The sequence below is a fragment of the Tachyglossus aculeatus genome, chromosome 2 (assembly GCF_015852505.1).
Source record: "Tachyglossus aculeatus isolate mTacAcu1 chromosome 2, mTacAcu1.pri, whole genome shotgun sequence".
Taxonomy (NCBI): Eukaryota; Metazoa; Chordata; class Mammalia; order Monotremata; family Tachyglossidae; genus Tachyglossus; species Tachyglossus aculeatus.
In genome coordinates, this window is record NC_052067.1 from 20,750,103 (window position 1) to 20,777,746 (window position 27,644).

The 27,644-nt window shown below is 48.6% G+C and overlaps 1 protein-coding gene and 1 long non-coding RNA gene across 5 annotated transcripts; one reads left to right on the top strand and one right to left on the bottom strand.

The window, feature by feature from the left end:
* Window positions 1-220: 220 nt before the first annotated feature.
* On the top strand, window positions 221-6,210 carry LOC119920295. Its single transcript, XR_005448057.1, has 3 exons — window positions 221-322; window positions 2,663-2,767; window positions 6,114-6,210. It is a non-coding gene; the product is annotated as an uncharacterized LOC119920295 (long non-coding RNA).
* Window positions 2,039-27,644, bottom strand: NOD1 (nucleotide binding oligomerization domain containing 1). 4 transcript variants are annotated; one of them, XM_038740850.1, is made up of 11 exons: window positions 27,147-27,644; window positions 25,414-25,588; window positions 21,886-23,701; window positions 19,037-19,120; window positions 16,162-16,245; window positions 14,618-14,701; window positions 11,108-11,191; window positions 7,275-7,358; window positions 5,750-5,833; window positions 5,056-5,139; window positions 2,039-3,060 (listed from the first exon to the last, which is right to left on the bottom strand). In XM_038740850.1, the coding sequence occupies exons 1-11, from the start codon at window positions 27,345-27,347 to the stop codon at window positions 2,988-2,990; spliced, it is 2,853 nt and encodes a 950-aa protein (XP_038596778.1). In that variant the 5' UTR covers window positions 27,348-27,644; the 3' UTR covers window positions 2,039-2,987. The 4 variants fall into 4 exon arrangements, 1 of the variants encoding a protein (XP_038596778.1); XR_005448036.1 differs by having other exon boundaries at window positions 2,976-3,060; window positions 7,289-7,358; XR_005448047.1 differs by lacking the exons at window positions 2,039-3,060; window positions 5,056-5,139; window positions 5,750-5,833 and adding an exon at window positions 10,121-10,179 and having other exon boundaries at window positions 7,288-7,358.

The window sequence follows — 27,644 nt, forward strand, 5'->3', positions numbered from 1 at the left end:
TGCTAGCCAGGTTTCAGTCTTCCTCCTGTGTGAGATTCAGGCCAAGCCAGAGCACTGTGCTGGAGTAGCTCTGGAGGACACCTTGGCCCCTTTTGGTGGTGGGGAATAAACCAAGATGGGGGAGGTGGAGCTCTCTGCTGAGGGGCTGGGCTCACATCATCATCATCAATCGTATTTATTGAGCGCTTACTATCACCTTCATCTTCTGGGGTAAGAGCAGAGTCGCCTGCCGAGGATAGGACCCCCGTGCTGACTCAGGACCCGCCGGGCAGCAGAGGACAATTTGGAGCTGAAGAAGCTGGTCCAGAGAATGGGGAAAAAAGTAAGTAAAAATCCCCTTTCGAATCTGTACAAACTCCCCAGGGTAAGCTAACGGCAGCAGTGAAATTAATTGATTCTGTCACTAAATGCAGTTTTCTGTAGTTCCTGAATACATTTTGAGCTTTTGAGGCTGTAGCATTTTTGCAGCCATCCCCAGGAGAGGATAATTCATTCAGTTGTATTTATTGATCGCTTACTGTGTGCAAAGTTCTATACAAAGCACTTAATGAAAGCATGGGGCTGCTTTCTTTACAAAAACAGTTTTAATTTACTAGGGACTGAGACTTACTTGCCTTATGTGACCTTATTTGGCCACAGGCTGTTTATGGAAAATGCCTTCAGTCCAAGACCCCTCTCCCCCTCCCCACATGAGAGGCTCACTCAGCTCATCCTTTCTGACCTGAGGTGTGGGAATGGGGAGGCAGCCCTGGCTTAAAAGAGAGATCCATTCCTGAGAGTCTGGTGGCAGATACAAGCAGCGATGGGCAGAAGGCCCAAGAGTAAACATGCTTTCTTTAAGGGCTGTGGTCTGTGGGACAGGGGAAGGGAAGGAGTTCCAGGCCATGGGAGAAGGGGCAAAGTAGCAGAGGTGAGAGTGAGTATGATCAGTTGACGAGGAATACAGACAGCAAGCAGAAGGGTAAGGTGGGCCAAGTTGGCTGAGAGCCCTTAAGCCAAGGGTGAGGACACAAAATCAGGAGAGGGCTTTGGGAAGTGGAGAGGCACTCTAAGAAGGTGATCCAGGCAGAAGTGTGCAGTAGTGATTGGGGACGAGGGGAGGAGAGGCCAGAGCCAAGGAGACTGCAGAAATGGTTTAGCCATGATAGAACTTGAGCTTGGGCAAGGGTGTTCACTGACTGTAAGGAAAGGTAGGGGTGGATTTGGGAAATATTACAGTGGAAGAACCAGCATGACTTGGCAGTACATTGAATGTTAGAATTGAGGGGCAGCAAGGAGCCCAGGATCACACCAAGGATGCATGGTTCTGGAGCAGTGAGGATGATGGTGGTGGTGGTGATGAAAAAGGTAGAAGTGTGTCTGTCAGATGGGAAATGAAGGCTAGAGAGAGGTCGATCTGAGAGTTGCTTTCAGAGAGATGGTAGCTGAAGCTCTGTGAGTGGATGAACTCTGTGACCTAAGAGTGTGGGCAGAATGAGAAGAGGAGGTGACCCACAACCATGTCTTGTGGAACCCCTACAGCAAATGAAGCTGAGAAAGAGCAGTAAGATGGGAGGGGAACCAGGTGATCACTGTGTCAGCAACACAGAGGCTTGGCAGGGGTTTGGGAAGGACAGAGCAGGATCCCAGGATCAAGAGTGGATGTGAGGTTGAGGAGGGTGAGGAAAAGATATAGCGTTTGGAAGGTGGGTACAAGAAGGTCACTTGTAATCCTAGCGAGGGCAGTCTCAGTGGAGTGCAGGAGTTGAGAGGAGAGTTGGTGGAAAAGGAATAAAGGCAGAGTGTTTTAATCCCACCTCTGCCACTTGTCTGTTCTGGGACTTTGGGCAAGTCAGTTTACCTGTGCCTCAATGACCTCACTCACTGGCTGCACAGATCCCCAGGGCCAGGGCAGGGCGTAGTTGGTCCTGCAGGGCTCTGCCGCTTGTTTGCCTGTTAGCGGGTTACTGCTGTCCAGCGAGCACTGGCACCAGCCACCATCTGGCTCCTAAAGACTCTGCTAGCACAGGTTAAGAAAAGGAGCGCAGGCTCAAGAAGATGAATGCTTTGAGTGCACTTTATTAATGGGGCAGAGGATTACCAGAGCTGCTCCACAACTACTTGTTCTCATGAGTGAGGCTCAAGAAAGTGACGAGGAGCAGAGAGAAACTCAGATGACTCCCAGCCCAGGAGTTGACGAGATCAGGGCTGGATGCGCTACAGCTTCCATGCCAGAAACATGAAAAACTTTGGTCACAGAAGGGGAGTTACCTGTTGGTGGGGTGACGCTATTAAGGGTTTTGCTGTTTCCATACGTTGGGCAGCCGGGACCGAGGCTGTTTGTAGTCACATGGAGCACTGCACCTCCCTCCACCCCAAAGAGGGTTAAACTCTCAGCTATTCCCCCCAGCTGAGGCAGAAGAGGGTGAAATGACTGGGCATCACAGCAAGTCAGGTCTTCAATTATTTCCTGAAACCCCGCCGTCTGCCTCAGTATCCCCAATCCATAAAGTGACCATAGTAATACTTGCCACTATCTACCACAGGGAAACATGAAGTCATGAAATCACCCATGTAAAACCCTGCGTAATCACAGACCACCTTTCTTTAAAGACACTAACCATTATTGCACAATTACTGCTCCCAGAGGGGCAAGGTGACCACTTGAAATTCCATTTCCCAGGTGCTGGACAGGGACCTTCTCCCTGTTGAAGACAGCTATGAGGTCCAGCCTAGCCTCTGGTGATGACCGTATTTCCACTGCTGCACACAGGAAGGCCTGGCCCAGGTGGGTTCTGTGAGCTTGTCCGCTCTGCTTTCCTCCCCTAAGGTCTTCCTGCTTTAGCTCCATCCAGACTTCGGGTTTGGATGGGTACCAAGTGTCCCTGTGGCACAGTTAGAGGAACGAGCCCAAGCAGAGCAGAACAGTGGAGCGGGTGCGGACAGCCACTCCCTTGGCACGGGTGGCTGGGGCCAAGCTCCCGAGATCCTCCGCAGAAAAGGTCCTCTCAGAAACAAACAATCCGTTTTTCATCTTCAAAGGCCTTGGCCTCCTCTGTGCTGATCAAGTTTCCGTTTAAACTGTTAGAAGGGCATAAAGGGAAGAAAGAAAAACCACATGAGCTGGGGCCTGGGTGGGTTTAGGTCATCTCAGATCATTCTGCCACAAGGTTCCTGAATGTGGCATGAGGGAAACCAGACGTCCAATTCCAACAGCCTCCCCTGCCTGAAAAGTCCCTATGTGGCTAATAACTAAAAAAAAAAAATAAAATGTGGATTTGTTAAAGTGCTTACTATGTGCCAAGCACTCTGCTAAGCACTGGGATAGATACACGATAATCAGATCCCACATGGGGCTTCCAGTCTAAGTAAGAGGAAGAACAGGTATTGAAATTGAGTCCTCATTTTGCAGGTGAGGGAACTGAGGCACAGAGAAGTGAAGTGACTTGCCCAAGCTCACAAGCAGCCAAGTGGCAGAGCCAGGATTAGGCCTCAGGTACTTTGCCTCCCAGGCTCAGGCTCTTTCCACTAGGCCATGCTGCTTCCCAATATTAAAGCTTTTTGTCAGTTATTGGTATTTTTCCAGCTCTTTGAAATGTTCCACATTTCAATTGTTTTACGTCCTCCTGAGGCAGGAAGGCCCAGAGTTACTGGGACACTGAACTCTTAGCCGCCGGCCACAGCTTCCTTCCTCTGGGGGCCTGTTCCTGAAAGGGGAGGCAGAAAGGTGGGTGAAACTTGACAAAGAGATGGCTTGTATAAAACAACCACCCTAACTTGTGGCTTTAAAAAATGACCTTTCCCTACCTCCAACCTGCTTCCTTCCCCAATGGAAGTGTGGCCCCTTTCCCTGCTAATGCCTCAAGGCAATATGCAAAAGGTATCTTGATTTTCTTTGTGATACAGCTGCCCCTTCAAGCAAGTCCACTCTGGGTTTCACAAAGTAGGGATGAAAATTCTTATTGGAATTTTAGTTGTGCCGGTTCCTGTACCCCAGAGGGCAGCCCTAAGTCAAAACTGAATGTTTAAAAAAAAAAATAAATTCTAACTAGAATGCCACTGCTGCTGCTCTCCCCTCCCCTGGGCCAGGCCAGGCCTTTGCCAAGTTTTGGGCAGTTCCAGCTTACTTGTGTCACTCATGTGTGGGCAGAGTCCATCTTGATGGTGCCTAGGATAATAAAAAACATTTCCCCTCCTTAAATTGTATTATCCATCTCAGCATGGCCTAGTGGAAAGAGGGCAGGCTTTGGAGTCAGAGGACCTAGGTTCTGATCCTGGCGCTGCCCTTGCCTGCTGTGTGAGCTTGGGAAAGGCACTTAACTTCTCTTAACTTTCCTCACCTGTAAAATGGGATTAAAACCTGTTCTTCCTCCTACTGAAACTTTGAGTCCCATGTGGGACAGGGTCTGTGTCTTATCTGATTATCTGGTACCCACCCCCGCACTTGACACTTAGTAAGCGCTTGACAAATACCATAATTATTATATTTTAAATCAGCCTTTTAGCTGAAAATGCAAGTCCCCTTCCCTCCCCTAGAGCAGTTTAGTGGTTAACAAACATTCCAAATCCTTGTTCTTACCTCATCTCTCTTACTTCCATTGTTTGGGGACTCTGCTTTCACTTTCACTAGTTTTGACAAAACTAGAATACTGCATCATCAATCGTATTTATTGAGAGCTTACTGTGTGCATAGCACTGTACTAAGCGCTTGGGAAGTACAAGTTGGTTGCTGCATCCATTCCTTAGGAGGAATTCACACACAAATGGCTAAACCCTTCCCCAATCAAATTAGTTACTAATTGAGATTTCCACCCTGCTGAGAACTTTATATTAAAGTTCTCAGGAACACAGAGAAAGCCAGAGCAGAGAAAGTTCAGCAAGCATAGCTCAGTCAAAACCCAGGGTGGGAAACATATTACCTCAAACCCTAGAGCAAAGGTAGGGGTATAAAGAGCGTGAAATTCTTCACCTTGCTCAAGGCCAAAAACCCATTGTGTGTCAGGGTGTTTGCTCTCACTCCCCACCCCACAACCCAACTCCCAGAGTGCAGTAAGTGGGGTCAGGGCCGGCCCATACCAAATTTCCAATATTCCAGTGTTCTTCTGGAGTGCGCCTGCTAAGCGGGTGGTCCCCCTGGCTGTGATCTGATTCTGGATGAGCCTTGGAAGAAAGGAAAAAGTCACCTCCTGTCAGACACCTAACTGCAAGATATGGCTGGAGCCTGGGTGGGCCAGGAAACAACTTTGGGTGGCTCAGTTCCAGGCTCCTTCCTGGAAGGGTCTGTTCCAACAACCCACTTCTAATCTACGTGCAGTGCTAAGGCAGGAGAAAAATGGAAAAAGAAAAGGAAGGGAAGCTTTTTCCCTTGGTTTTAGAGGCAATCCCTGGCATCACTAAGCCAATTCCAACTGATTATTTCCCACTACTACCAAAGTGGGATTGTGGCTTCCATGTATATGTGAGGGCAAGAGGGAGGAGCCGGGGGCAGTCATTGTAGGGCTGCTGAAGCTGCCCACAAGTCCCTCCACATTGGTTCCATAGCAATGGCAGGGAAATCCTCTCCTGCGGCAGAAGCCACCTTAGTAAGGGTATGCAGAAAGGTGCTCCCTTCTGGAACAGTTTCACTTCTATCGTGTTCAGCCTGTGGCACCATCTTATGGGCCTAATGCAGAGTGCCAGCACACCGAACCAGGGAGGGGAGATGGCGCTCACTCAGGTAGCTACACAAGGGTACTCATCTTCCTGCTTTCCAAACAAGGGCTGAACTCACCATAAATGTGTCAGCGTCTGGTTGACCTCGAGCATTTCTGCAAAACTCTCGGCCACCTCGTCGTCAAGCTCATTTTTCGTCAGCCTGGATGGAGAAATTTACTCCATTTATCAGTAGTCTGGATCAGACATTTCTAGAGCCCTGAGTCACTCCAGCATGAAATTTAAACAGCCCAACATGGCTTTGTTCATAGAAAGATGAAGGCCAGGCCTTCGGATGCTGTTTGCTGCTTGCAACCACTATTAGATAGGTAGCCCAAGGCAGCATTTGGTGGCATCTGGGTGGGTGAGGGGAGGCTCTTAAGAAAACACTCCCAGCTAAAAGGTCACACTGTCACTCTTTCTTTCTCTCGCTCTTTCGACAGGAATGGCTGAGGTGCTGATGTCAACAGAGTGGGTTTTGGAACTATTGACTCATTGAGAAGCAGCATGACTTGGTGGCAAGAGCACGGGCTTGGGAGTCAGAGGCCATGGGTTCTAATCCCGGCTCTGCCACTTGTCAGCTGTGTGACTTTGGGCAAGTCACTTGTACCACAGTTACTTCATCTATAAAATGGGGTTAAGACTGTGAGCCCCACTTGGGACAACCTGATGACTTTGTCTCCCCCAGTGCTTAGAACAGTGCTTGGCACATGGTAAACGCTTAACAAATACCATCATTATTATTTACCACGGGAAAGGGAAGACAAGCTACAATGTTTTGAAGGAGTGCGACTGAGCTACTAAAAGGGAACAACAACTGAATGGCCAATTACTGCGGAGGGGGAGGAAAGGAATGCCTGGGTCCAAGACAATATCCCTGATTTTTGCTGCATATTTCCCTCCACCATGGATGTACTCATCTTTAAATTATATATTATAGATTATGTGTTTATATTAACGTCTGTCTCCCCCTCTAGACTGTAAACTCATTTTGGGCAGAGAACGTATCCACTGTCATACTGTCTTCTCCCAAGCATTTATTACAGCACTCCTTACATAGTAAGCATTCAATAAAAACCACTGATTGATTGCTGCTCTGATTTAGTAACACTTCTTTTATGAACGTAAAAAAAAGGTTCAGTATCCTTTCTGGAATGAGTCCCAAGTCAGATAAAGCCAAATGACAACAGTTTTGACTGTATAGGTAGAAGTCCTGAACAAGTAAGGGCAGAGAGGAAGTAGAAATTACAGTGATCCGTGTCCCGGATTCCTGAATATTTGTTTGACTCATTCAATCATAGTGAGTGCTTACTGTGTGCAGAGCACTGTACTAGGTGCTTGGGAAGTACAAGTCAACTCATTTTGGGAAGGCCCTCATAAGCTGTGGGACATGGGTTCTCTTTGAACCTCTACTCTTCCAACACACACCCACAGATACACGTGGCAATGGAAATCACCTCCAACACTAGGCTAGCCAGGATTTGGAAGGTGCCCTGAAATTCTCACCAAGTGGCAACTGTAACAGGCAAGAACAAGAAACTGTGCAGTTCTGAAACAAGTGACCCAGGAAGAAAACTGCCAGAGGTCTATATAATCATCTTTACCAAAATATTCTCACAGAAGTGTTGTGCTGAAGGGCTTGTGCAATACTTTTGCCTCCTTCAGTGGAGATGCCATTGAATGCAAGACTGGAAAGGAAAAACAGACAGAAAATTGCATGAATTAGTAGATATTCTTCGCTCTGATTGTCACCTGAAAAGATCAACAATACCCTTGCTTATCTGGTGCTTGGCCAGTGCGGAAGCAAGACCAGAGTCTAGAGGAAATTGAACCAGAGTCTCAGAACTACATGAAAGCATAAAAGGAGACACTTTAGGTGGGGCCAAGGGCTAGTGGTTCACTTTGCCCTGTGTGGGGAAGGGACATGTCTGAGGAGCTGGTCTGTCGGAGGTTCCAGACATGGAGTTCCCCACATCCATGTTTCAGCTGTGTGGGTCAATGTGTTTGAGAGGGGACAGGCTGTAACTAAATAATCCCAGTTTCCAGCACACCCAGTCAGCCAGCCAGCTGGTTCTCAACCCCAGCTCACATAAAACCAGCTGGAAATTAAGCGGCCCTTTTTTTGATGCTTGGGGAACAAGCTCAAGTCAGACCAGTCCTTGGTAACTGAAGTGATTAGATCTTTTGGTAGAAAGCAGGAATCTTCCTGCTAGCTTTTAACCCCCCTACCCTGTGTGTTTGTGTGTTGTTCAAGTCCCTGCACAAAGGCAAGCCAAAGGAGGGAATGAAGGAGTGAGCTAGGTGCCGACTTCCTCAGCCATGCTGGCCTGGCCTACTCCTCTAAACCCAGGGCTTGGGCCAGCCAGGAGAAGAAACCACACCCACAATCTGCTCCCTGAACCTATGGACAAAACAAAACATCTTGAAATATTTCCACAATGTGCCACCCCACTAGATGTTTTCCTGGACTCCAGAAAAAAAGAGACTTGGGGTTAGTCTCACCTAGGGCCAGAAAGCCAGGAGAGGAGCAGAAGTTCTGGGGGAGAAGAGAGGAGGGATTAGCTAGCAAACCCTTGCCTTGAATCTTCAGTGCAGCCCGCTATGACCCCCAGACCAGGCTTTGTCGCACAGATTGCTGGGAAGGAAAATAGCTAACAAAGGCGTAGGAGAAAGATTGGAACTGACTGAAATTTATCACCTGTGGCATGCATCACTGGCCACAAACTGAGGCAATCCTTGCCCTCTAAACTGTAAGCTCATGGTGGGCAGAGAACGAATCTACCAACTCTGCTATAGTGTTATATTGTACTCTCCCATGTGCTTAGTACAGTCTCTGCACATAGAAAGGGCTCAATAAATATGATGTCAGATGTCAGACCTCCTTTCCATCACACCCCGGCAGACCGCCTTCCTGCCCAGAGAGACTTCCCTACTAGTCATGTGGGGGAACAGCACGGCTCACTCGCCCAACCTGAAGGAGCTGAACTGTGGCAGCTACAGGCTGAGCGAGCCCAAGGACCACCACGAGGATATGATACAGCTGAACTGCACATGCTCCTGAACAGCTGACAGTGGATGGGAAAGACGCAAACAGCCCCACCCAGGTGCCCGCCAAATTTGGGATGAGGAGACTCCTTTACTGCAAGGGGGCTAATGCTGTCAGTAAGGCCAGGAGACCAAGTTGCAAACAATGGCCCCAGCTCATCACCAGCCCTTTGGTTCCATCCTTTCCTGACTTAGCTTTGATTAGTGATCAGGAAATGTTCTGTGGTCGAAAGTCCTGCCACCCCCACATTGTTCTCCTGGGAGGAAAGGGGTTCTGGAAATGTAGTAAATAAGCATAGGACCAATTTCACCCTGGGGAGAAAGGTCACTAGGGCTTGGATTAATAATAATAATGGCATTTGTTAAGCACTTACTATATGCAAAGCACTGTTCTAAGTGCTGGAATTGATAGCTTAATCCATGTCCTCCCATATGATAAAAACACCTCCTTTAAGGACAAGGACCAAGATATGCTGGATCAGCACAGACCCAACTATAGGCTGTCTGACAGTTACCTGCCAGGGCAAGTTGCTGTTGGGAGAATCATAAAGAATCCCACCGCTTTCCTGTCAAGGTGCAGTTCTTCTCCTCCACTGCCCACTCACTCAATCATATTTATTGAGTGCTAACTGTGTGCAGAGCACTGTATTAAGCGCTTGGGAAGTACAAGTCAGCAGCATATGTCCCAAACACTGTTCTAAGTGCTGGGATAGATAGAAGGTAATCAGGTTGTCCCACGTGGGGCTCACAGTCTTAATTCCTATTTTGCAGATGAGGGAACAGGGGCCCAGAGAAGTTAAGTGACTTGCCCAAAGTCCCACAGCCAACAAGTGGCGTAGCCGGGATTAGAACCCATGACCTCTGACTCCCAAGCCCGGGTTCTTTCCACGAAGCCAAGCTGCTTTGGCTCCCTGCCTTGGTACAGGGCAGGGTGGAAAGGAGGCTGGCAGGAGCAACTTTCCCTGCAGCACAGTGACCCTGCCCTCTCAACTAGGAGCTGCCCGGGGGGGTGGGAGGGCAGGCAACTTTGTTCTCTGCCTCTGTTGGACACCGGGCTTGCCCTCCCCATGCCCCTCCGACCCTCCCCCTCCCCAGGCCCGAGCGGTGAGCTACCTCCCTGGGTCTCCTCCATTCCATTTCTATTCTTTCAACATTTATTTTCTAAAGGCTGCACCCGCTGCTGCTTCCACTGGGGACTTGACTGCTGCTCCAATCCCTTCCACGCCTTCCAGGCCGGCAAAGCTGAGGACCAGGGGTGGAGGAGAGGAGGGGACTGACTGCGGCCTTTGGCCACCTATCTCCCTCCACCCACTCCTGCCTTTTCCCAGTCCCTCCCCCGGCCCCCACCTCTGTAGCCCAGAAGGAGGGGATCCCAAATGGCAGAGGGGGTTAGAGTGGTACCCACGGTGGCGGTGGTGGTGGCAGCGGCTTCGAGGTCCCCAGTGAGCACAGCAGCGGAGTTAACTGCTAAAAGAAAAGAAATAGCAGCAAAGGGGGACCTCGGAGAAAGCAGGGCAGCAGAGGAGTGAGTTCAGGATATGAAGGGGAGGGACTGGAATGCCAAGGATGGGAACCCAGGAGAGCTGGGTGAGGGAGGTGGGAGCTGCAGGGGCCAGCGTTAGCTCCCTGCTGTGGTCTTAGAAGTACAATCCTGAGCAGAAGGGTCAAATCCTAGCACTGCCACTTACCAGCTGTGACCTTGGCAAGTCACTTAACTTCTTCATGCCTCAGTTATAGCTTATGGTTCTATTTATTTAGAGTTTATGGATCTTTACCCACAGTTCATAAAGGATTAGGATGCATATTATACAGGGCAATAAATCCAAGTTTATTCTTAGTGACTAAATCTTCAGGCTCCTTTCCACTTTCTTTGACCCATGTGCCCCTTTCCTTCCCTCATTCCAGCCACCATTCATTCATTCAATCGTATTTACTGAGCACTTACTGTGTGCACAGCACTGTACTAAGCGCTTGGAAAGTACAATTCGGCAACAGATACAGTCCCTACCCAACAACAGGCTCACAGTCTAGGAGGAGACAGACAAAACAAAACAAGTAGACAGGTGTCAATATCATCAAAATAGATAAATAGAATTATAGATGCTGTTTCTGGGTCCTTTACTACTGTGTGCTCAGTTTCCTTTAACCTTAATGTGAGCATGAAAAAGGGAAAGGACCCTGCTGAGGGGCCCTTTCGGGCCTCCCCCCTGCCTGTAAACAGCAGGTGCCAGCCGGGCAGAAGGGGAGTGGGGTGAGCTCATGGAGGGAGGGAGAAGGGGATGGGGGGGGGGGGGGGAGAGAGAAGGCGAGAGAGAAAGCGGGAGCGAGCACATGTACATCCAGCAAGGACGCAGGCCCAGCAGATACCATGAGGTGAGGCCTCAGTGCTTACCTGAGGTTGGTCAGGCTGGGGTGGTTCTTCAGTGCCTCTGCGAAGGCCTTTGCACCTTCATCCCCAATCTTATTGCCCCACATCCTGAGGAGAAAGCCCAAGTAAAAATCAGTCAAGGCTCTGGGAAGCTAGGGCAAGGGATTGGAAAACCAGGACTAGTTATCTGTGGCATAAACCAAGAGGCTCCCTCACCTCCTCTCTGGCTCTCAAAGGAACAACTTGCTCAACTGTTTTAATGCCTGAGTCTTGATGACTCTGGCACAGGACACAGCCACAGGGTGGAATTTTCTTGGTAGAAAAAGTCACTTAGCATGTAGTAAACTCAATTTCATAATTATTATTATTCTCCTCACAGGACAGAAATGCCCTCCAGCACCCCCACCCCCTCCCATTGCTCTTAACCCATGTCTGGTCCTGAATCAATCGATCAATCAATCAATGGTATTTACTGAATGCCTACTATTTGCAGAGCGTTGTACTAAGTGCTTGGGAGAGTACAGCAGAATTAGCAGACATGTTCCCTGCCCATAACAAGCTACCGTTCTTGGGTACCACTAGGGACACTCAGGAAATCCAGGGATGGGTAGATGTGGCCTCTAGAACCGAACAGAGTCCGACTACCTCCATTTAAAAGCAATAACACACCTCCACCACTCAGAATAGTCTTTGTACCTTCCTCTCCCATTAAGGCTTTCAATGGCATAATATGAAATCAAGTCCTTTGGCTGACTCTTTCTGAATACATAAAGCAGCGGACGGAAGCAGAACGGGGCAGACGTTATAAAGGCCGTACAGGCTGAGCATGCATGCAGGGGGCAGACTCAACTACATCCAAGTTTGACCTTTAGAGTTGGAGACGCCACTGCCAAATGGTTTTGTTGTCCTAGTGTATGAAAGTGACTCAAAAAAGATTGCCAACTCTAAAATCACAACTCCTCTGAAAGGCCTTGCCCGACTAAGCCCTCATTTCCCCTATCTGTCCTCCTCTTTGTGTCCTTATACTCTCCTTTTGTAAGCTCCTTGTGGGCAGGGAACAAGTCTACCAATTCTGTTATAGTGTACTCTCCCAAGTGCTTAGTACAATGCTGTACAACACACAGTAAGCACTCAAATACTCAAATACAGAGAAGCAGCGTGGCTCAGTGGAAAGAGTCCAGGCTTTGGAGTCAGTGGTCATGGGTTCAAATGCTGGCTCTGCCAATTGTCAGCTGTGTGACTTTGAGCAACTCACAACTTCTCTGTGCCTCAGTTCCCTCATCTTAAAATGGGGATTGATTGTGAGCCCCCCATGGCACAACCTGATCAGCTTGTATCCCCCCCAGCACTTAGAACAGTGCTTTGCACATAGTAAGTGCTTAATAAATGCCATCATTATTATTATTAAATAAGATAATTTTCCCAATCTATTTTATTAGTAATAATAATAATAATGGTATTTGTTAAGCACTTAACTATATGCAACACACTGTATTAAGCGCTGGGATGGATACAAGATCGGGTTGGACACAGTCCCTGTCCCACGGGTGGAACCACAGTTTCAATCCCCATTTTACGGATGAGGTAACTGAGGCACAGAGAAGAGAAGTGACTTGCCCATATCTGCCTGCCTGCCCCTGTAGACCTTAAACTCTTTTTGGGCAGGGATCATACTTATCAACTCTATTGTACTGTACTTACTCTAGTGCTTATTACAGTGCTCTGCACAGAGTTACCACCCACCTCTAGACTGTAAGCTTGTTGTGAGCAGGGAATGTGTCTGCTTATTGTTGTACTGTACTCTCCCAAACAGTTAATACAGTGTTCTGCACACAGTAGAATAGACTATTCTCCTCAAAAATCTCCAGTGGCAACCAGTCAACCTACGCATTAAGCAAAAACTCCTCACTCTCGGCATCAAGGCTCTCCATCACCTCGCCCCCTCCTACCTCACCTCCCTTCTCTCCTTCTACAGCCCAGTCCACACCCTCCGCTCTTCTGCTGCTAACCTCCTCACTGTGCCTCGTTCTTGCCAGTCCCGCCGTCGACTCCCATCCCACGTCCTCCCCCTGGCCTGGAATGCCCTCCCTCCGCACATCTGCCAAGCTAGCTCTCTTCCTCCCTTCAAAGCCCTACTGAGAGCTCTCCTCCAGGAGGCCTTCCCAGACTGAGCCCCCTTTTTCCTCTCCTCCTCCCCATCCCCCCCACCCTATCTCCTTCCCCTCCCCACAGCACCTGTATATATGTTTGTACAGATGTATTACTCTATTTTACTTGTACATATTTACTATTCTATTTATTTTGTTAATGATGTGCATCTAGCTTTACTATTTATTCTGATTACTTGACACCTGTCCACATGTTTTCTTTTGTTGTCTGTCTCCCCCCTTCTAGACTTTGAGCCCGTTGTTGGGTAGGGACCATCTCTATACGTTGCCAACTTGTACTTCCCAAGCGCTTAGTACAGTGCTCTGCACAAAGTAAGCGCTCAATAAATATGATTAAATGAATGAACAGTAAATGCTCAAACATGACTGAATTCATGAATGATAAATACTATTGACTGATGGAGTGGTACCCCTGCCAAGCATCATACAGACTGTACACAGAATCCTGGATTTTTACAGATTACTTCAGGAAACTTTAGGAAAAAAAAATGCTCTTGAATAGGAACTGTATGGACTAACCCGATCACCCTGCCTGGTACAGAGCCCATCACATAACCCCGTTGGCTGGCTGACTTCATTATAAACATTTCAGCTAATGCCCCATTTTATCCCTGGGTATGGGGTCGATGTTCAATATTTCCAGATAATCAATCAATCAATCAATCAATCGTATTTATTGAGCGCTTACTATGTGCAGAGCACTGTACTAAGCGCTTGGGAAGTACAAATTGGCATCACATAGAGACAGTCCCTACCCAACAGTGGGCTCACAGTCTAAAAGGGGGAGACAGAGAACAGAACCAAACATACCAACAAAATAAAATAAGTAGGATAGAAATGTACAAGTAAAATAAATAAATAAATAAATAAATAGAGTAATAAATATGTACAACCATATATACATATATACAGGTGCTGTGGGGAAGGGAAGGAGGTAAGACGGGGGGATGGAGAGGGGGACGAGGGGGAGAGGAAAGAAGGGGCTCAGTCTGGGAAGGCCTCCTGGAGGAGGTGAGCTCTCAGCAGGGCCTTGAAGGGAGGAAGAGAGCTAGCTTGGCGGATGGGCAGAGGGAGGGCATTCCAGGCCCGGGGGATGACGTGGGCCGGGGGTCGATGGCGGGACAGGCGAGAGCGAGGTACATTGAGGAGATTAGTGGTGGAGGAGCGGAGGGTGCGGGCTGGGCAGTAGAAGGAGAGAAGGGAGGTGAGGTAGGAGGGGGCGAGGTGATGGACAGCCTTGAAGCCCAGGGTGAGGAGTTTCTGCCTGATGCGCAGATTGATCGGTAGCCATTAGAGGTTTTTGAGGAGGGGAGTAATATGTCCAGAGCGTTTCTGGACAAAGATAACTACCGAGACGCCTACTCACCCAATTTCAAAGATGGATTTGCTCTTCTGAACAGCCAGAGCAAGACACTTTCCCCCTTCACTTGTTATTTTGTTTGCTCCTAGCCTGTGGGAAACAATATTTAGGGCTATGGCAAACCCACTTCCAAAAGATAGAGGAAACAGAAGGAAACAGAAGGACATGCCACTACTGTGAGTCACAGACCCATCGCCCAATGGCCTGAAATCCCAACTGCACCTCCCTCAGCACCAATGAACATGCAGGGAGGGCCTAAGGCACCAAGGAGAATAGGGTCCAACGGTCTATTAGTGTCGGAATCCAAACCAGACAATTTGTCAGATTCCACCAGTTTAACTCTCCTAGCAGGCAGTTACAAAAGGCCTCTTTTTATGATGGCATTTATTAAGCGCTTACTATGTGCAAAGCACTGTTCTAAGCGCTGGGGAGGTTACAAGGTGATGAGGTTGTCCCACGGGGGGCTCACAGTCTTAATCCCCATTTTACAGATGAGGTAACTGAGGCACAGAGAAGTGAAGTGACTTGCCCAAAGTCACACAGCTGACAATTGGTGGAGCCGGGATCTGAACCCATGGCCTCTGACTCCAAAGCCCGTGCTCTTTCCACTGAGCCACGCTGCTTCTCTTGCCCCCCTTATGCCCAGGTCCGGAAGCCTACTTCCCATAGTTCCAGGAGAATGGAGAGGCAGCATGGCTCAGTGGAAAGAGCTCTGGAGTCAGAGGTCATGAGTTCAAATTCCAGCTCTGCCAACTGTCAGCTGTGTGACTTTGGTCAAGTCACAAATTCTCTGGGCCTCAGTTACCTCATCTGGAAAATGGGGATTAAAACTGTGAGCCCCCCATGGGACAATCTGATCACCTTGTAACTTCCCCAGTGCTTAGAACAGTGCTTTGCACATAGTAAGTGCTTAACAAATACCATTATTATTATTATTGTTATTATTATTATTATTATTAATGGGATCATCTTCTTCAACAGCCAAAGCCTTCAAACACTCAGAGCCTGGGTTGCCCAGACAGGTTCGTTGGCATGGCTGCTCGAGGAACATAGGATGAGGTTTAATGAAGCTAGCAGTCCATAACCTTCCACACCCTCAGCTGTCCACACCTGCCCCCCCCGCCCCCAACCCCGGGCCTACACGCATGCACACACACTCTCTCTCTCTCTCTCTCTCTCTCTGTGTCCCTCAGATAAGAAGATCATTAAACCCTCTTTGTGAAAGTTAGTTTTAACTTCCAAATCCCTGAAGCCTCAGGCCTCACTGCCCAACCCACTGGCCCTCTCATATGACTCAGCTGCTTCACATTTTCCCTAGCCAAGTTTCTGCTGATATGGCAGCCTAGCCCTGGTCTTGGCCAAAGCTTTTTCCCTGACCATTGGATTTTCCAGCCACCCCTATCAGGAAGGAGTCAGGCATGTTAAGGGCCTGCAGCCACACGTGTGGAAGGCAGCACAGATGTTGATCCTGCTCCATGGAAAAACACAGAAGTGTATTTCTCCCCTCACTTCTCACGAGGCAGTGGAAAATAAGAAAGGCAGCCACTTACTTAAGGTGGGTGAGGCTGGAACATTCATCCATGAGTCTTGCCAGGTACTTGGCTCCGACGTCAGTAATTTGGTTATTGTATAAGCTGAGAGAGAAATCACAAGGGTGAATGAGGCTTTATGATTCTTCACCATCTCTGAACCCTGAGGCTCCAGGCTATTCTGATAAAGCATCTGGTCTCCTTTTTCAACGAGCCAGGGCTGAGTTTCACATTTTGATTTGGAGAGGAAAGGGAGGAAGAGGCAAAAGGCTAAGGCCAGCCTTTTGAAAAGAAAAACAAAAAAATTCAGTCTTTTCTACAAAAGAAAAAAAAAAGCTTTAAACTGACCAAAACTGGCTTAAATGTGGGAGGAGACAGGGACCCTCAGTAATACTGGCTCAGAGATGAGAGCTAGGGGGACTCCTAACAGTTATTTGGTGGGGTACAAAGCACAGCGCTCTCTAAAAACCTCATAAGCCTACTTATCACTTGCAGCCAAGACATTAGCTCTCCTGCTGTGCAGTCTTTAGTAACCAACGCACCCAAAGGTGAATTTCAACATTAGTGCTGTTCTCTTTGAATTCAGAGGACAACTATATATGGCCATATGCGTGTTGGTGTGTCTGTCTTTTCCTTCTTGGAGCACATGGGGAGCTACATTCAGAACGTGGCAATGAGCACAACTGTGCTTCTCAGAGCTCTCGAAACAATGATTTCCTGTTCTCTTGCTCCACCACTTCAGGACTGTGTAGGCTGAAGAGGCCTAATCTTTTTCAGCTCCTTCCACATGAAAGCTACATCAAGCCTCTTCTCTTTTTATTTTCCCTCTTCCCTTGCTCTATGACATCCTCCCTAAGAGGTGGAAACTAGAACAGATGCAAGTATCCCATGCAAACATGACAAGGTTTTATACTATTGCAAAACCATGCTCTTTTATTAGTTTTTAATTGTTCCCCCTCTCCTGTTATCAGGAGATACCTGCACTCCATTCTACAGAAAGAAAGCCCTGTGGCCAAGTTTCTCTTGGTAACGTACACCCCCCAGTCAGCTGTGAAAATTTCTGGTGCAGTGAATAACTCAGCACATAACGTGTACATGAATGGCTTAGAACCTAGCAGAAGCCTGGAATTTTAAAAAATTAGCAGCCCAGTCTCAAGAACAGGTGGACACATGGGACCTCTGCGTTTCACCTAGGAAAAAGCAAGTATGGCATGCAAAGCAGGACAGTCTTCACCTTTTCAGTTCATCTACAATACTCACCGCAGTCATTGCTCATGCACAGCACTCGTGATGTAGGTGGGAGGATTGGGGTTTTCTGTCCTTTGCGTGGAGGGCAAGAAGGGGGTCAAACTGGCTGACAAAATCACTGGGGCTGCGCTCCTTCAATACAACCCAATGGTCTGTGTCTAATCCCCGGGGCTAGAGTGTCACTATGAAGCTGCTGGAGACTCTCCAACACACCCATGGCTCAATGGCTACTCTTCCATCCAGGACTGCAACTTTAGGAACCTTTAGGAGACCTCTGCAACAAGGTCAGGATCTGGTTCTGACAAGAAAACTGGAAACTCTAGCCCGCTCATCCACTTCCCAGCCCCCCATCTCCCTCCTCTCCTCCGTGCAGCCGGCTTGACACCCTGAGTCTCAGCAAGGCCGGTTGCTTTACGGTCACAGTTTGTCTGTAGGGAAATTGACCAATGTAAACAGACCAAGTCAAGAGGGGAAATTGGTTCTCTTCAATGTATAGTAGTCCGGGGCAGTTAAGCTGCACAAAAACAGACAGTTATTGACAAAATGGGAAATAAACAATTGTACCCTGCCTATATAATGCCCTTGTAGTTTTTTACTTTTTGCTCCATTCTGCAATATGACTAGATCGGCTGCACTTAGTAGTAGGAAATGGGAGACAAGAAAGATAGTATATAGGGCCTCCACTTTTTTTACCCAAGAGAAAAACATGATGAAAGCACAAAGTGGTGGTTTTTCATCTCTTCTGAAAGGTGACTTTTCATTCATTCATTCAATCACATTTATTGAGCGCTTACTGTGTGCAGAACACTGTAATAAGCACTTGGGAAGTACAAGTCGGCAGCATATGGAGACGGTCCCTACCCAACAACGGGCTCACAGTCTAGAAGGGAATGAGACTTGATCCTTCTAGAGACTGATTAACCAATTTAGGATTTTCCAGAGTCCCTTCTATTCCTTTCTGCTGCCTTGTTTTTGGCCATAAAACCTCCACCAGAGAGAGGGTGGATATGGTCATGAAGAAAAGATGGAATGCAAATCAGTTAACTGCATTATTTGTTGGGAGCTCTGGACAAAGGTTTGGAGAAGGAAAGGGGTTTTTCAGTTATCTATCCCTAAGGCACCCCACAGATCAAACTTCCCTCCTCCCACCCCTAATCTGCCATTTACCACAGCTATAAAGGTGACTACTCATGGAAGAGAAACTTCCCTTGCCCTTTCATGTATACATCCCCTTCCTTCATGAATGTGGCCCCTCTCTCCTGCCTGCCAATGCAGCTCACAGCTGACAGGTGACAGTGCTGAGGAGGGCAGAGGGGGAGGGGGACAGGGGTCCATAGATGGGTTGGGGTGCTAATTAAGGCAACAACTGGCTACCCCTGCTGCCCCAGGAACCCTCCCCACAGCGAGAAAGGTCAGGAGATCATAGTCCCACCTCAGGGGTGGCAGTTGTACAATCCACCACAGAGCGGCTGGGTCTGTTTCACAAGTGGTTCCAGTTGACGGGGGCAGAGTTGAGAAGTCGGCCCTTGACTGACCCCATCACGACCTGCCCCCCCCCCCCCCCACCCAAAGTCATGGAAAGGGGCTGAAAACGGGCAATACCATTGCTATCATGGGGTCCTCTCATTCAGGTGTGGGCTGTACATACCCCAAATATGTCACAATTTTGTATTTAGTTAGTTCTTCATAAAGTACTTTAACTCCAGTGTCAGTGATCTGATTTACACTGAGCCTAGAATGAATGAGAACAGAAAAATCAGAATGGCTGTTCAGGAGTACACATTAAATTAATACTCAGTAGTAAAAATTACAATCTAGGGTTAATCTACTCAGCATTCAGTACCTATACATCAATCTACACATAGACAATCTACTCAGTGTATAGTATATGTTATCTGTTCAGTGAACAAATTGTCCCAATTAAGACAGTTCCTGCCAAATATGAAAAGAACAAATTCTAATTTGCATAGCTCTTATCTCAAACCTTTTCACTGATCTCTTTACAGACATTGCCTTGGCATCCTCATCACATTCCTGGGACTTATTACTGCATTCCTATCAGGGCTATTACACTATTATTATTATTATTATTATATTATCAGAAACTGTGTGTTCCCATTTTGCAGATGAGAAAGAGAAGCAACAACTGGATCACCATCACAATGTTGCTATATCTAATCAAATCCCTTTCTAGAGGGAAAGTCCGTAATTGTACTAGAATAAATTTCACTCCTGATTCCGGAAGACTTGAACTCCTCAACTGATCCTAACACTCCTGGTGCTGGAACATTACCTGACAAGAGTCTGCATTTCAGGCTTCAGTCCCCCACCCCAGCACTCAACCTGCTACTGGGAGCCTTGTGGAATTCCCGGAGCCCAGGTGGGCTGGCAGTGGAGAAGAGAGCCCAGGTCTACCAGCATTCCTGGTAGCGGCTGCCAGTCAAACAAGTTTCTAGACCAAAGGGAAGACATATATGCACCCAATCATTTGGCTAAAGCTCATCTCTGTTTAAGATCAAATACTCTGCTCGAGTTCAACCTGGATTGTGGACTCAGGAGGATCAAAGTTGGTACCTTTTTAAAGAAAGAGCAGAATTGATTTTGCCCATGTGGTTATGGAAAATGCCCTTGTGGGGTGAGAAGCATGCTGGGTGCCCTATCGTGGCTGCGACTGTCGGCTGCTGAGCAGAGTGTCAGGGGCCAGCCTTGGATAGATGCCCCCAGGATGAGAACCACCCACAGATTCCCAATCTAACACTCAGTTCCATTCTACCTGATTGGGCTCAAGACATAAGAATCCCCAACAGTCCATTCCCCAACTTTTAAACAAGCAGAAATGTGCTCGTTCCCACAGAGAAGAATCTAAGCTACTGAATGGGCTGAGTAAATAAGAGAAGCAGCATGAGAGTACACAGAGAAGCAGTGTGGACTAGTGGACAGACCTTGGGACTGGCCGCCAGAAGGACCTGGGCTCTAATCCCAGCTCTGCCATTTGTCTGCTGTGTAAACTTGGGCAAGTCACTTTACTTCTCTGTGCCTCGGTTCTCTCAACTGCAAAATGGGGGTGAAAACTGTGAGACCTACGAGGGACATGGACTATCTCCACCCCGATTAGCTTGTATCTACCCCAGTGCTTAGTACAGTCCCTGGCACATAGGAAGTGTTTAACAAATGCCATTCAAAAACAAATACCATTCAAATAATAACTTTTGACAGAAGAACCAACTCTATGTTCTTGGTGTTGTTGTAATTACTTGTCCTCATCACCATCATCATCAATGGTATCTACTTAGCACTTACTGTTTGCAAAGCACTGTACTAAGTGTTTGGGAGATTACAATACAATACAATACACACACTACTGTGGAATGTGTGTGGATATGTACATACTTGTATATTTTGTCTGCTTTTGTTCTCATAGACTGTAAGTACCATGGAGAAAGGGACAGATTCTATTCTCTCAGTGCACTTCCACCACATAGTACAGTGCCCACTGAGACACTGAATAAATACAGAAATTCTCCCTTAACGCTAGTTTTGTGCTTTTGAAGAATCTTGGGCTCTGGGAAAATCCTATTCGAAGAACCATCGATTCAATAGGAATTAATGGATTGGGGGTAGATGGTTCGAAGACATCCCTATGACTGAAAATTTCCCATCCAAATTCCTAAATTACTCCTACACCAAATCTGTTTGTCCCTCTTTATGTAAGACTGTTTACCAGAACAGATTCAGGTTGCAGGAATAATGTCCCCTAATTCTTTCATCATGTTATCTCCAAACACGTCTCAGACTGTGAGTCCCAGTAGGGACAGGGACCATGTCTAATCCTCACCTATGTATTCTCTACCAGAGCTTCAATCAGTGCTCTGCACACAGTAGCACTTAATACTAATACTACCACGTTACAGCAGAAGTGCACGTTACTGAGGAGAAATGCACTACAACTCCTGGAACGGCCCCAATGAATCTGGCACATTTTGAATCTCCTTTCACTTCGGGATTGTGCCTTTGCCACTGGAAGCTGAGATCTGGGCACTCAAGTCCATTTGCAAGATGAGAGTATTTTCAGAAATATCCTGGACAAGGGAGTCCTGTCCTATCCACAAACTAAAGCACAATTTTCTGTTTTTAAAGGGCTCCACAGTATCAAACACAGGGTGGTTTGCTTCCATTTCGGCTAAGGTCCTCAAACAAACTCCCAGAAGCCCATCATCATGGGAAGCCTCGAATCAAACAAAGCTGGCAACGATAAAGGTAATGCAGAAACCTGAGGCCAGAGGGGGCCTCCGCCAACTGGCCCGGCCCGGAGCATATTTTGGAGTGCTGACCAGAGCCTGTGCCTCTCTGGGCAGAATAGGATAAACACCCCGAGATGAGCCCCGGTTCTAAGGGCTTAGATCCTGCAAGCTACCCGTGAGGCTCGAGGCGTGAGCCCTGGGCCGCCCCCTCCCGCTCCCCGGGCTGGGCCGCCAAAGGCCCGGGAGCAATTCTCACCTGAGGACAGTAAGGCGACTGAAGCAGGGCTGCAGCTCCTTGACGCCATAGTCGTTCAGGTTGTTGTTATCCAGGTCCAGGGCCAGGCGCTTGCGGAAGTGGTGCATGACAAAGGAGATGGCACTGCAGTCCGCCGAGCAGGCGTTGCAGTAGGTCAGCTTGATGTAGTTGGCACAGATGCCTCGGGCTGCCAACTGCCCCATCTTGTCGCTCTGTGTCTCGTAGACGCAGCGCAGCATCCAGATGAAGGTGGGCATGGCCTGCACCTGGCTGAACATCTCGGTCTGGCAGCGGGGCAGGCTCTTCAGGTAGGCCCTCATGCTGGAGAACAAGTGCGCCCGCAGCGCTTTCCGCTTCTTCTTCAGGGCCGAGGCCGGGGCCAGGTGTCGCAGGAGCTTCTGCTTGGCCTTGGACAGGAGCCCACACAGGAAAAGGTTGGTGAAGTGGAAGTGGTCGTTGTTCCGGAAGGGGTCCTCCCCAGACGGCCCGCCCCCAGCCAGGCACCGGAACGGGAGGAAGGAGAGCCGGGGGCAGGCGGGGCCCGCCAGCCCACCAGGCCGCCACTCGCCGAAGAAACGGAGCAGCTCCCCGGCGCCCACCCTGTCATCGACGACGAGGAAGAGTGCGGCAAAGAAGGACTGCAGTGTGACGTGGAAGAATTCGTAAGAGAGTCGGTCCCCGGCCTCGGGCACAGCGCGCACGAAGCCCAGCTGCAGGTCCTCCTCTGGCACCTCCAGGACCTCCACCTCCTCCTGGCCAAAGACAAAGAGACTCCTCTCCAGGCCCGAGTAGGCCACCCGCCCCAGGGCCTGGAGCGCGGCCCTCCCAGCGCGTAAGGTCTGTACCTGGCTCCGGGTGTTCCTGTGCAGGAGGCTGGCAGGCAGAGCCCGGTTCAGATGGACCTCAGTCACCAGCAGGAAGACGTCAGTGAGTGTGACCGAGCAGTCCGGAAGGCCCCGGGGGCTGTCATAGGCCGCGTGGAAATGCTCGAAGCACTTGAAGATGATCCAGCAGAATAGGGGCACCGAGCACAGGCTGCTCAGATTGGGGTTGGCCTCCAGCTGGGTCTGCACCTGGGCCTGCAGGGCCCGGTCAGGAAAGAATCGCCGGGTGTAGGCCTGCAGGTGGCTGGGAGCGAAGCCCCGCAACAGCACCTTCTTGCGGATCAGTCGGCGGGGGACCTCGGTCCCGGCCCGGGTGGTCAGCACCTTCCCTGCCCCTTTGAGCAGCTTGCCGCTGAGCAGGTTCACCAGCAGGACCAGAGGATGGGTGGGCTCCACGGGTGAGGAGGCCTCGGGCACAGCACCCAGGTCGAAGTCTGAGTGGAGCTCGTCAAAGCCATCGAAGGTGAAGAGGGCGGTGTGCGGGAAACGCAGGAGGAAGGTGAACACCTCCTCGGGGTCCTGCTCCGGGTAGCAGTTGTGCTTGAACAGCAGGTCCTTCAGGCACAGGACCTCGCTCTCCTTGAAGAGGCTGAACATGCGGCAGCGGAAGCGGAAGAAGAACTTGGCCCCTCCGCCCAGCTCACCCTTGGCCCAGAGGTGCTGCATTTTCTGCAGCAGGATGGACTTCCCCACCCCAGCGTCGCCGAAGACAAGGACCGTCTCACCATCCTCGTTGATGACCCCGGTGGTGCTGTCCAGCAGGGAGGCCAGGCTCCCCACACTACCGAGGTTCTCGTTGGAGAAGTTGGTCAGCTCCATGACATTCTCAGTGTAGGTGTCCTCCAGCAGCATCTCCTCCTTCTGGGCGTAGGACATGATAAATTTGGAATCCCGGCCCAGCTCACAGCGCAGTTTCTGTGTGTATCTACTCACTTGGGTGGTAAGGGAGCGATGGGGGGAGGGGGAGGAGAAAGAAAGAAAGAGAGAGAGAGAGAGAGAGAGAGAGAGATAGGTATATTCAGACCAGAGTCTTGCCCTGAAAGATCAAAACCAAAGAACAGCATCCCAGGAGCAGTACTGTCAGGCCAGACTGTGTTTCCCAACTCTGTTATTTTGTACTTTCCCAAGTGCTCAGTACAGTGCTCTGCACACAGTAAGTGCTCAATAAATACAATTGATTGACTGGGAATTTTTGTGGAGGGAGATCATCTTCAACTCCAATAGGCATTCCTCAAATACCACCTGGTCTTCGCCTGTCTGTAGTCCAAAGTTTTTGCTGATTAGGAAAACACTCACCCCTCGAACTGGATTGAGATTTACCTAACACCTTCTCTGAAAAGAATGCAATGGACTCTACCAGCCTAGAATGCAGTCTGCATAATGTCAGAATGTGTATTGTCCACCTGCTGTCACATACAGGATGGATGCTAAATTATGTAACAAGCACCCCTTTCAGGTCTGCCAAGGACTGGAAATGAGAAGCCTCTAAGTTCTCTCAAACAGCCAATCAAGATTCCTATGTTAAGAGAGAAATTTGCCACCTGCTGTTTTGCCCTTTGGGAAAGTTTTCCTTATGTGACAAAAGAGGGGAGGTTGGAAGGTGGGTAGGGGAAGGGAGAAAGGTGTTCAGAAAGTGCAAGAGGGAGCGGGGCCAAGGGCTAGTCTGTGATGAGCAGCAGCATGGCCTAGTGGAATGAGCATGGGCCTGGAGTCAGAAGGTCATGGGCTCTAATCTTGGCTCCACCACCTGTCTGCTGTGTGACCTTGGACAAGTCAATTCACTTCTCTGGGCCTCAGTTACCTCATTGTAAAATGGGGATTCAGACTGTGAGCCCCACTTGGACTGTGTCCAACTGGATTTGATTGAATCCACCCCAGTGCTTAGTACAGTGCCTAGCACGTAGTAAGCATTTAACGAATACCATTATTATTATTATTGTTACTATTATGAGAGGACCATGAATCATACAAGCCTCTCTTTTGTCCTGCCCAGGAAATAGGAATGGATGTGTGGGAGGAGGGCAGGGAAGAGCGCTCCCTCTGGAAATACTGCTGCTCAGATATACTGTTTCCAAACAAACAACTTTGTTTCCTGAGCAGTCGAGCTCTGTGTCCAGGGCCAGGAGGCAAGAGACACCTGCTGGTGGCTCTTTCCGGGACATGCCACCGACCGGCAACTATCATAGGGTGGCATGTGGTAGGCTGCGCCGCTTCTGACCGAAGGCCTGATTTCCAGGTCGGACTAAAATGCCCTAGGGCATTACAACTGCCCAGGTTCCAACAGTCCCACCAGGGAAATGCAAAAGGAGGGAAAGAAACGTAACCTGAGATTTTCTGCATACAAATTACCTTTCTTCTTGCAGCGTGAGGTGAGAAGTTGGACTTGACTGTCCATATCTTGCTGGCCACTACCATAAACCAAACGGAAAAAACGCCCAGATGAGGCCGTTTCTGGGTTCTAAACCGTATGTTCAAACAAATCTGCCTCCAGGAGATTGACTCATGATATAGATTGGGGACTTGGCTCATTTGGGGAAACTCCTGGAGAACTCTGGAACACTTCAAGTTAAGCTCCACTGCCATTTTCTCTCCCTCATAAGACTCAGCTTGGGCCCTTACATCAACCCGAGGATCAGCTACTTACCAGGATCGGTGTTGACCACAACTTTACTCTCAATGAGCTCAGAGGGTGAGAAACATATTTCGCTCAACCAGGGCTTCAGGTCAATGTAGGCGTCAGAGACCTGCTGCAGAACGTAGATGAAATATTCGGACACTTCTTCTCCCTTGCTCTGAACCAGGTCCAGAATTTTACGGACCTGGTGGCACAAATACATGGAGCGTTTGTTAGTTGGCACGGTGGGTGTGGGCAGGTTTGGGTGGTGTGTGGGTGCCCATGGAGTTCCAAGTTGTTGCGATTCCTGCTTCTAGCTTGGGCATCAACCCATTAACCTAGCTGGGCAGGAATCAACTTGTCAGACGCTGGAATCAGAGAAGTGAACTGTCATAGGATGAGAACAATAAAGCACCAGAAAGACAATGCACTTCCAAACTAATTAAAAAAGGATAAGGCTGGAGATTGGAATCCTTTCCCAGCTGCAATATGTTCTTCCTCTCCCTGTTCTCCACCAGCTCTAACCTTTCCCCATATTACCCCTCAGGGGCGACTCTGCTCCAGTCACCCTCCCTTCTGCATCGGCTCTGCACTTGGGTCTGTATCCCTCATGGACTTTGATACTCACCCCAGCTCCACAGCACTTATGAACACATTCTTTCACTCTGTCACTTCCCATATCTGTAATCTATTTGCATGTCCGTCTCCCCAAGTAGAATGTTAGGTCTTTGAGGGTGGGGATCATTTCTACCAACTCTACTGTAGCATACTCTCCCCAGCATTTAGTACAGTACTGTGCATGCAGTAAGGGCTAGATAAATACCTTTGATTCATAAGCAGTGTGGCCCAGTAGAAAGAGCATGGCCTAAGTGTCAGAGGACTTGGGTACTAAGCCTGGCTCCACCCCTTACTTGTTGCATGATCTTGGGCAAGTCACTTAACCTGTCTGGGCCTCAGTCTCCTCATTTGTTCACTGGGGATTCAATGCTTGTTCTCCCTCCTACTTGGACTGTGCGCCCAGTGAGGGACAGGGACTGTGGTAAACCTGATTATCTTGTCTCTTTGCCAGCACTCAGTACAGTGCCTTGTACATAGTAAACACTTAACCAATAACACAATAATAATTATTACCATTATTATTAAAATCTGTTCATTTGTTTCATTTCTTTTTACAGAGAGAAAAATCAGGCACGGTGAAACTATGGTGTCCCTTTGTTTAATGGTGCGGGAAAGGGAGAAAAAACCTTTGGAAGGGGAGACTTTAGATGAACACCCCCCAACCTCACTTTTTATCCTAGAATCAGCATAGGGTTCAGTTATTTTTCAGCTGTAAATCCCTCCTGACTCATTTTACATCCAGTAGCATTCCCAAGACTACGAGCAAGGAAACTGGCTTTTATTATCTAATAAACTTCTTTTCTACTTAATTCAAAAGCAAACAAAAGAGAGACACCCATGGGTTGTTACCACCAGCTGGTAGTCATTCTTGAGCCCTGAAAGTTCTCTGACCCAAAGTGCACCTAGACAAACAGATTTCTTAATTGCTGGGAATACTTATTAAGCTGGTAATTCAGTCATCAACATTTATCCAACCGCACAAACCCACCACATTCCAGCGTCTTATGTCAAATATAACTGGTTAAATGATAATTAGGGAAAATTCTTCGGACTAGCTAGACATTCATTTACAGGAAACCGAATGTGAATTTTGAATCCGCATGTAGAGTCAAAACAAAACTCCAGTTGCCAAATTCATTGAATACCTTATCTGGTTGAGTTGGAGAGGCAGCTGCGATCTCCGCATCCTCCGTTGAGAAGTATTCATTCTCAATCAAGTTGTCAAGCAAACACTGGGTGTTGCGGATTTGGGTGACCAAAAGCTCCCGGTTCACTTTCAGTAATTTAATGAAAGAGCGGGGGCTTTGAGGGATTAGCTCCGCCTCAAAGCAGGCCCGGTTTTCCATGGTTACAATGACAAGAAGCTGCTACTCCCGGATTCATCTTCGGCTGAGTCGGCCTCTGTCATCATTGGGAGATAAGGATCCGGGGCTTGCACAATACTGCTTGTTCCTCATGCTCCTGTGCCAGATAGACTGTGAGCCCACTGTTGGGTAGGGACCGTCTCTATATGTTGCCAACTTGTACTTCCCAAATGCTTAGTACAGTGCTCTGCACACGGTAAGCGCTCAATAAATACGATTGATTGACTGATAAAATTGCAGAACTTGGCCACCTCCGAAACCAGCTTCTTCCATGGACTG